The sequence below is a fragment of the Syngnathus typhle genome, linkage group LG2 (genome assembly GCF_033458585.1).
Source record: "Syngnathus typhle isolate RoL2023-S1 ecotype Sweden linkage group LG2, RoL_Styp_1.0, whole genome shotgun sequence".
NCBI classification, from domain to species: domain Eukaryota; kingdom Metazoa; phylum Chordata; class Actinopteri; order Syngnathiformes; family Syngnathidae; genus Syngnathus; species Syngnathus typhle.
In genome coordinates, this window is record NC_083739.1 from 10,421,021 (window position 1) to 10,431,129 (window position 10,109).

Consider the following 10,109-nt stretch of genomic DNA (forward strand, 5'->3'; position numbering starts at 1 on the left):
AAAAAAAGAATGCCACGTGGACTTTAGTATCGAAAAGACATTTAAGATGTCAGTTCAGCTGCGTCCATTTTAGAAGGTAAAGGAATGAAACATTTGAAGTGACGCACTTTGCTCTTCGGAATGCCGTTGGCTTTGTTTATAAAAATGCTAAGGGCATTGTGAGCGTGGGCATTACTTTGAACGGCAACACTGCCCAGCTCTTGTCATCACAAGACAATCCTATAAAGAGATCGTCTTGGCGGCAACCTTTTTCCAGTGCGGTGCATGTGTGGTCTATACTGTGTCACTTCTTACGTAACCGCTGACCTGGACAACACAACCCTGGCCCCGGTCCTAAATCTCTCGAATGAAACGTAAATACAGGACTTCCTGTGTTTCTTGTTGGCTGCATTCACAAAATAAAACATCCATACATTTCATGGGAGTACATTCCTTAAAGTGTTATTTTTCCTAATAAGGACATGTCATTGCGGAACATAAAAAATGGAGTGGAAGGTAGCTTTTCAGGTCAGTGTCTGGCTAAGTACCGGTTTACCACTCTCTCTCGAGTACTAATCCCCTGACGTACTAGGATTTTAGAAGGGACACAAGCAGTGTCTACTTTGTGTACATCCTTTAGTCGTACCCTGGAGAATATACCGTCTATTTACAGTATACAAGTCGTTAATGTGATGGGTTCACATCATAACTCACATCATGTTAGTCTAGGCTTGATATAAAATCCCACTCAAAATGAATCCAAGTATTTATAATGTGTGAGCTAAATAAGCAACAAAAATCAATATAGATCAATCAATCAAATCGTGATGCAGCAACAGTACACAGTGTGTTCAGTAGAAAAAAGTACAAAAAAAGTACTTCTATTACTCGTTTACTTAAAAGGTGTGGAAATTGATGATTTGAATGTCTTCAAATGAAAAATAATCAAAAAGACCTGAGAAACTTGAAATGATTGACCTTCTGTCTCTGATTGGTTGTTCTTCCTCTGGCGCAGCGGTTTTTAAAAAATGATATTAGAGGTGCAACATGGGGCCAGCAGAGACGATTTGACAAATATGACAAATACAAAATAAAGGTTAAATAAATAAATTATGACTTTTCTCATGTATTCCTATTTGTAAATTGATGTGCACATTCATTATGCTGTGGGTAAGAATCCTCTCTAATGTTTGAAAGAATAATAAAAAAAAAAAAAGAGAGAGATTTTTGAAGTAGAGCACCTCAGTGGTGGCAATTGTGCCCCTGAAGGAACATGACTCCACCACAGCCAATCAAATAGAACAAAATAGAGACAGTTGAGCTGCATTACTATATTGCAGAAATGAGTGCAACGCCGAGCTGCTCCACATGAATTTGTGACTGTGCACATTCGTATATGCGAAGAGACAGATGCCACTGTGAAGCCTCTGTGAGTCACGCAGAGGCATGAGTCAAGTGCCAAGAGATTTTATCCCTTTCTGCCCTCTTCAAATTAGTTTTTTTCTAGAAACACATGGAACTTGTCAGTGCTAAATATTATTCAGGACAGTGGTGGACATGCAGTTGAATTTCATGTCTTTGCAATGGGGAGAAAGAAATACAGCAGTTTTTATGTACAATAGTTTCTTTAAAACAAAAAAACTCAACTTGTACTGTATATATAGTTCTCATGCATTATTGTGTCAGTTCGATTAAACTAGAAATATGTCATGCTGGTACTATTACTTACATTCACGGACATGACGCTCAATAAAGGACATATGTAATTGGTTATTCGATAAGACGGGTGCAAAGGGACAGTGTGGTAATAGCGCGGCGTGTATAGAGTGTCATAATACAGTAAATGAAAAGACCAGTTTGATCCAACTATATGAAGACAGTGAGGTGAGCAAAGTGTACAATTACATAACCATGTGTGGACGAGTCAAAGTACAAGACCATGCTTCATAGTAACAAATGAAACAGGGACAATGTTTTCCGACCTATGATTAAAAACAACAGCGTTGAGTAGCAACAATATAAAATGAAACACTTGAAGATTGTTGGGTAATAACTAATTGTGCTGTTTATTCTAATACCATGGACCTTGTTAGCATTCACTGTCAGGGCTGGAGGGCAAACATTTTGTTCACAGATATTTTCAGTGGCAACTGTTGGAACAGCAAATTGATTCCGTCAACTGGCTATAAATTTACAAAACACAAGATTCCATCCATGCTTATTCCCACCACCCTGATAACTAATCTGAAAAGTAAGATACCATGTTACACAAAAGAAAATCTCAGAATTTTTGGAACGTATCATTCTATACGTTCTATAAGAGCTCGATGAAGGATATTTGTGCAACAATGATGTTGTTACCAAGAGAACTTCGTTTGAACACTCATCTTCAATGACACTCAGCTACCTAAAAGATGAGAAATAGCGCTATCTCTTGGTACAGAGGTGAACTACTAGTCACTAACTAAATGCGTTAGGCTTCAATCACAACACAAGATTTGTCAACATGCGGTTGTAATAGATGGGTGATTTTTTTTTTGCCTAAACCAAGAACTTGAAGAATTTGTCTGTTTTTAAACAAAAATAAAGGTGGATTCAATATTAAGGTTCCACTTTTCTCTCTCTTGAACAACCTGCCAAATATATTTCACAACATACAACGTAAAAGGAGATATATTAAATCATAATCATTATGGAATTAGATTCTTAAAATATTAAAATATTTGAAATATAAAACGTAGCAATGAAAGCAACTTGTTGCTTGGAGGCCGAATTAAAGTGGTCAGTCACACATGCAAAAATAGTCCCATGGATATAAAAAGTCTACACCCATCTGGTCAAAGGTTTTGGTGAGATGAAAGATGAGACCAAGACAAATAATTCCAAAACCTCCATACAGATAAATTGGGGGAAAACATAAGCAATATTTTAAAGCAAAAAGTAAACAGACATGATGATGCTAGTGTGGATACCCTTTTGTAATTGTTCGGCTCTAAAACATATATACTATGGAATATAGTAAAGCAAACATGGCAAAGATTACCAAGAACTGGATGTCCCTCCAAAATTGATATAAAATGAAAACTGGAAAGCTGCAAAGAGAATGACAGCAACATTACAGAAGCCGCAAATTTTTTTGTGCAAACCCTGGATGCTTAATCAACGTGACAACAATTTCCCAATTTTTTTTCCCTACGGCTGGGCTTTGCATTAATTTTAAACTCAACCACACGTCCAGTATTAAGGGGTGCACACTTGCGCTCATTTTTATCCCACTCACCAAAAGATCTATCTTACGTTGTACGAGTTAAAGCACATATGTATGTAGACTTTTTAGATCCTCTGGCAATATGTATAAATGTAATATTCTCACTAATGTTTACAACTAAAAATAGGTTATGTACAATATTGTAACAACAGATAAATGAAGCCTACAGAAACAAAGGTTGTATCTCAGGCAAATTGCACCTCTTCAGCAGTCAATATCGATGCTTAATAGCAGCTCTTCCAAGACCTCCAGCTTCTGATTGGCTTCCTCGATGGCACTGTACGTCTGCACGTTACTGACGATGTAGGAACGGATTTCGTCTATCAGGGGGACGGAGTCGGTCTCCTGTCGCTCCTCCAGCAAAGCTGCATCCTCTTTGACCATCTCAGCAAACTCCTCCTTCTCCACCAGCTGTGACAGACAAAAAACAACAAGAATGTAATTGTGGGGATTTTAGACGTGCTGATATATTTCATGCGTATTCATTTCAATTCCACTGCACCACAAAAGTATTTTGGCATTCTTGTACAAAAACTGCAAAAACACCCACCCGCTCAATTATTTTGGACATGAACTCTATGCATTGATCTTCCAACCGAGTGAGCCGGAACAGCTTGGCCGTCTTCCACATGCACAGAACGTTGTCCTCACAAAGGTTCTTGGCGAGGGTCTTGCTGCACAGACGTTTCAACCCCGGCAGCAGGTACATGTCGGCCACGCACAGGATGTCAAACACGTTCTCTCGTGTCACCTGGACATCAGGAAGAACCAGTTGGTGGTCATACCAGATTGATAGACATTCAAGAAGCGTCGCGGGTTGTCCACAAGAACAAATTCATTGCAAGTAACATAGTCAAAAGTATATGTCGGATAGCTTTGAGTTCCCGCTCGCCAATAATAGAAAAATGTCAAACCTGTGTGTCATCGCTGTATATGTAATACATGATATGGATGAAAATCTGATGAGAGATGTTGTGCAGAGTTATGGCCGGAGTGCTAGGCTGGGACAGGAGCTGCTCTCCCTCACAGAAGTGGTCCACCAGCAAAGCTTTAAAATAATCACTCCGCCCACAGAAAAATGCCTGAAGAAATACACGCAATCAATAAAACGTTCAGAGGCCGGTCTGCAACAAAAACAAACCTTATGACACAAAAAATCGTAGCCATCGACTCTGAAGCAGACATCAGGATAGGTGGGCAGGTGGTCGGCATTGTTGAAGGGAAGTGCCCCGTATCCGACCTGAGGTGAAAGCAATGCCCAAATATGACTTTTTTTAACTTGCTTCTGAGCAATTTGCCTCAACATATGCTAATAAGAAAATTATCCGTTCTATATTTCTGTGCCTGGGCAGGATGGAAGCGGTTTAATAAAAATAAAAAAAAAAACTCAAACGCAATTCTTACTCTGAGCTGAGGCGGCAGAGCACAGTCAGCCAACTGGGCCATGTCCTCCTGGAGTTGGCAGATATGAGGCTCCAGACTGAGGACCTTCACACAGATGCCCGGCTTGTTGGATACTTGAGAGCCAAAAAGAAATAAAAGGAGATTCAAGCTGTGAAAAACAGATGAGTGCAGCATGACATGGCATCTTACCAAAGTCGTACACCTGCCGGCATTTAATCTGCAGCTCCTCAATCAAATCTGTCATTTTGCACTGCTTAGCAAGCCGTCTGCAGTCGTCCACGAGGCTTACGTCAATATCCATACGTCCTTTAACATCAAAGCACAAATTAAGGATGGGCATGATAATCCATTTATTGATCCGTGGTTAGATGGATCATGTGGAATTGATTATTGATTTATTACGTTTTGAAGCATATGGGGCAAACGGAAAACATGATTTCCGACTCATGGCAACTCCTCTGAGTGATGTTATTGGTCTCAATGACTATCCCCAATCCCATTGAAATAATACTGGAAAATTAACAATTCATTCATTCAATGATTGTTCCAATAGCCAGTTTTATAAATTATTTACTCAAGTTTACCACAAATATAAACTATGGACTGTCACATGACAGGATCATAATATTTACTTTATTCAGACACACTAGCAATAAAAACAGTTATGTCATTTTTGGACAAACCCTCTTTGAATTACAAAGAATATTTACACCCAATTAATAAGACTGAAAAAAACCCAAACGAGACAGTTTTGGGATAGTTTTTATACATTGCTCTCTTATCCAGTAAACATGGTTCACTATGAGGCAGTCAAACCTTCCCCTAGAGCAGGGGTCTCAAACTCGCGGCCCGCGGGCCAATTGCGGCCCTCAGGACAATGTTTTGTGGCCCCCTGCCTGAAATAAAATCTTTGTGTTAATGCGGCCCGCGCATTTTTTCTCACATGCATCTGGGCGTTTTATATTTTTTAACACCTGTGGGCTCCTGTAGCTCAGGCTCGTGACAACAGTGCAAATTAGCAATTGGTCACTTTAACATGTTTGGATGAACAAGTGGAGGGAAAATATATCTTGTCACCTCGTGCTATACGGTTTTTGTCAGCCCGTCATGTCTTTTTCAAAACCTGTCGTGAAGAGAAAATTGACGATGAGCACAGATAATTTCAGGAGAAGTGGGAGACGGAATATTTTTTTCTTGAGCACAGGGGCATCCCAACGTGTCTAATATGCAAAGATAAAGTTGCGGTGCACAAGGAGTATAACATCAGATGTCATTACTCAACTAAACTAAGCCATTCAAAGACGGCGAGTTCATCAAACAGTGCATGTTACAGGCTGCAAGTATAGTCTGCTCGGAAAAAAATGCTCACTTTAGTAACATCAGCATTTCAGCCAACACAGAGCGCATTTCTGACATGTCTGGCAACATTTATGATCAACTGCGTGAGAAAGCTAAACATTTCCATTCATACTCATTTGCTCTTGATGAGAGCACAGACGTCACTGACACGACGCAGCTCGCAATATATGTCCGTGGCGTTGATAACAATTTTGAAGTTACGGAGGAGTTGCTCTCAGTGATTGCAATGCATGGCCAGACCACTGCCCAGGAGATATTCCTCCAGCTGTTTGATTCCATTGAAGATGCCGGCTTACAATGGAAGCGTTTGGCTGGAATAACTACCGACGGAGCGGTGGCGCTTGTTCAAAGGAATTTGGAAGAGGAGGGTGTGGAAGATGCCATTGCTCTGCACTGCATTATCCACCAGCAGGCCCTTTGCAGCAAGATCATGAGGTTTGGCAATGTGATGTCTGACGTTGTGAAAATCATCAACCATATCAGATCCAGGGCTCTAAAGCATCGGCAGTTCCGCGACTTTTTGGCGGAAATAGAGTCAGATTACGAGGACGTGCTCTCATGCAAGGCACTCATGGTTTCAGGCACAACATTCAGTGGTGAGAAGTATGCTGATACCATTGGAAAGCTACAGGAAGAATTTGATCAGAGGTTTGCAGACTTCAAGACACACAGAGCCACTTTTCAGATTTTTGCTGACCCCTTCTCCTTTGATGTGGAGGATGCCCCCCTGTCCTGCAGATGGAGCTAATTGACCTGCAGTGCAATACTGACCTCAAACCCAAGTTCAGGAGGTGAGTGGAAAAACAGCGGAGCTTGGACAATTTTTGAGAAAACTCCCCCCCAGGTTCCCTGAGCTTTCCAGGATGTTCACGCGGACCATGTGCCTTTTTGGCAGCACCTATCTGTGTGAAAAGCTCTTCTCCACAATGAACTTTAATAAGTCAAAGTTCAGGTCCAGACTTAAAAATGAGCACCTTAAAGCCATACTGAGGGTCTCAGTTGCCTCCTCCCTCAAGCCAAATGTGGCTCAGCTGTGTGAGAGGAAGCGCTGCCAAGTCTCTGGCAGCAAGGATTCTGAAGAACTGTTCATGTTCTGCATGTTCTGACTTGTTAATATTGAGAAGATTGGTTCAGTTGACCTTTTTTTTTTGAATACTTGAAGCCTTTTTTTGTGGAATACTTAATGCGGCCCAGCCTCACCCAGACTCTACCTCCAGTGGCCCCTAGGTAAGTTGAGTTTGAGACCCCTGCCCTAGAGAATTAGTAGCTGCAAAATATTCTCACCTGTATATAAATATTGCAGAATGGCTCCAAAAGCTGCAGGGTTGATCTGAAAGCAGGTACAATTTTGAATTCTCATACCAGAAGCAGGCAAAATGTGCCAATGACACCATGGAATGGACATACCAGAGGATGCTTGAGATGGATCAAGGTTTTGTCTTTCCATTTGCTCGCAAACATTTCGCTGAAGTACTCCGAGAGTGCACCGAGCACGCATCGGTGAGCCGTGAACATTTGCCCGTGAACGAGGAACGTGATATCACTGTGGAGTCCCTGTTCCAGCAACCTGAGGAGTGAGCAACTTTTAGGATGACATAGATGTGGCTTTTCTTCATTAGATGACATTAATATGATTAGCCCCACAATCATTTTTGTTTTAAAAAAAAAAACTAAGACTAACCTCTCTAAAACCTAATTGAATCTAACTATGAATGGGTGGATGGATTAATTAAAAAAATAAAAATCCAAAAAAAAAAAAACTATAATGAAATATAGTTGTAGTAATATAGTATGAACTCAAACTACTTAAAGGTCGAAGCTTACAAGTGTAGGAAGTAGTTAAAATCATCCCGCTTCATGGCACGGACACCGACACACTTGTACTCTTTGAGCAGGCGTCGGATTGAGTCGTTCAGTGAGCCGTACAGGCACCGCTCGCCATCAAATGTGTTAGCCTCACACTTGGCACCTACATGGCAACAATGACAAGGAAAAAGACGCATTTTTCTGGAATGCTGTGTTACACGAGGAACATGACAGGACAGCACTTGCTCAAATGCTACCCTTACCACTTGCCAGCAGGTACTGGACAAGCTCTTCGTGGCCACAGAGACAAGCATAATATCTAGCAGACAAGAGAGGTCATCTTAGAAATGGGAGATGATACTTTTCTGTTAACCACAAGGAATGGTACTTACAAGGGGCTGCTGTCCCATTGATCTCTTATATTGAGGTCCACGTCTCGCTGTTCAACGAGGTATCTATAAGACACAAAATGAGTGGCTTATAATTCTAGTATAATGGAGTCAGAACATACAGCTGTCAAAACCATCAAAAGACCATTACAAAATGAGAATTAGAATACAATTAACATTTTGATTTATTCTATAAACCAGAGGTCCCCAACCACCTGCCCGCGGACCAGTACCGGTCCATGTGTCACTTGGTACTGGGCCGCCAAGCAGCACAGAATTGTTGTTTTTTTAAATCGAGGATCAATTAACTCAGGTCAAGACGCCCCAGTCGAGCCCGTAAAGCTAGCAAAAATGAGTAAGAATTTATACTATACTGCCCTGTAAATTTCAAACTTGGAAAGCACTTCACTGATGCATAACCACCAATAGATGGCAGCAATGCACCATTTTTATTTTTTTATATGAGAAGCATCCAGTTTGGGAAATCTGACTGACTTAATTTTGTTTAACCTAACTTTGTTCTACTGCTGATTATATAACAACAGAAAAAGGTAGAATGAAACTTTTTTGGTGAAAGGAGAAAATCTATTCTTTCTTTTGGTAGATTCAGTGTATGCAAAGAACAGAATATCCTGTGAGTCTTGGGAAAAAAAATGCCTTAAACTAATCATTGGTGGTGCTACCATCATTTATTTTGAATTGTGTATGTGTTTTACCCGATTTGTATCATAGTGTTGCAGAATGCCTCACATGCTGTAGTATTATGACGCCCAAACACTCATGATCACTACTAATGCTGCATGAGCAAAGTGAGCCGAACTGAGCTTCAGTTAACAACAAGCTTATTTTGGCTAATGACAGAAACTATCGTTTAGCTCAGCAATAACTGTAGCTCAAAGCTCACGCGGAATTCATTTTACGGTAAGAATTCGAAGAAACAGTTCTATTGGACTAAATACGCTTGTACACATGTAATGGTTACCTGACTCTACAAATGTCGCCCTTTCTGCAACTACTAAACAAATCGTTGACGTCCATGATCGTCTCGGTGTTTTAGGTCCTCTGAAATGCATTGAGTCGGCCTGTCAACTGGACAGGTAAACGATCGGTGGGGAAGTGGCGAGAGTTTGTTCGCTCGGAAATTGAGGTGACGCTCGGTTGTTGACAAGTGCTGTGCTCGCTTGCTCAGTAATGTTTTGCTGGACGGAAGGAGTTCCGGAGTCACGTGACGTAGTGGCGTTGCCTTCACGGACGGCATCAAGAAAGCCGGATAAAAGAAAACTCCCCTGTCAAATATATTTGTACGTGTTGACTGCCCATAGAAATGTTTATTATCTTAGATTTTTTTTTTCTCTAGATTTTCGGATTCCGTCTAAACTATTCCATTTGTCGATTGATTGATTTTGTAATATGGCAATTTTTGGATGGTGACATGAAGAAGACCAGATAAGTCTCACCGCACACTGCTACGCGGAGTGCTGATTTCTTTATAACTTCATGTGATTTAAAATGCTTTCATCAAATGCACCACAGTTAGTCCGAAAAAAAGAATACCTCCTTCCTCCAAATTTGAAAAGAAAAAATACGTGCCCCGTGTGAGGCTCGAACTCACGACCTTCAGATTATGAGACTGACGCGCTGCCTACTGCGCCAACGAGGCCTGTTTAACTTTTGGAAATATCTGCTTGATAACAGAAAAGATCCTGATAAACGCTCCAATTCTCGAAAATTTGAATTTCCGCGGTTATTTTGCCATGCCTGCAATTCTTCGCTGACGCATGACTTCCAGAGTACTTTCATGCAAGAAAGTACGAAAGCTGATTGCGTTTTTCTTCATTAGGTCAATGAAAAAAAAATCAAGATACAGCTATGAGTACTGTAAAATAAACAACGAACTTCAAATC

The 10,109-nt window shown here is 40.7% G+C and overlaps 1 protein-coding gene and 1 non-coding gene across 2 annotated transcripts; both read right to left on the reverse strand.

The window, feature by feature from the left end:
- Positions 1-2,026: 2,026 nt before the first annotated feature.
- On the reverse strand, positions 2,027-9,425 carry abtb1 (ankyrin repeat and BTB (POZ) domain containing 1). Its single transcript, XM_061273065.1, has 12 exons — positions 9,188-9,425; positions 8,209-8,271; positions 8,080-8,135; positions 7,835-7,979; positions 7,418-7,577; positions 7,295-7,340; positions 4,841-4,957; positions 4,652-4,764; positions 4,389-4,487; positions 4,162-4,329; positions 3,798-3,998; positions 2,027-3,658 (listed from the first exon to the last, which is right to left on the reverse strand). The coding sequence occupies exons 1-12, from the start codon at positions 9,241-9,243 to the stop codon at positions 3,452-3,454; spliced, it is 1,431 nt and encodes a 476-aa protein (XP_061129049.1). The 5' UTR covers positions 9,244-9,425; the 3' UTR covers positions 2,027-3,451.
- A 367-nt stretch (positions 9,426-9,792) lies between these two features.
- On the reverse strand, positions 9,793-9,865 carry trnam-cau (transfer RNA methionine (anticodon CAU)). Its single transcript has one exon. It is a non-coding gene; the product is annotated as a tRNA-Met (tRNA).
- Between the last annotated feature and the right edge of the window lie 244 nt (positions 9,866-10,109).

Coding starts and splice junctions, on each gene's coding strand:
- abtb1 (XM_061273065.1), bottom strand. CDS start 9,243: ATGGACGTCAACGATTTGTTTAGTAGTTGCAGAAAGGGCGACATTTGT. Junction 4,958..7,294: donor TCTGCAATATTTATATACAG/GTGAGAATATTT, acceptor TTGATGTTAAAG/GACGTATGGATATTGACGTA. Junction 4,488..4,651: donor CTCTGCCGCCTCAGCTCAGA/GTAAGAATTGCG, acceptor CTTTCACCTCAG/GTCGGATACGGGGCACTTCC.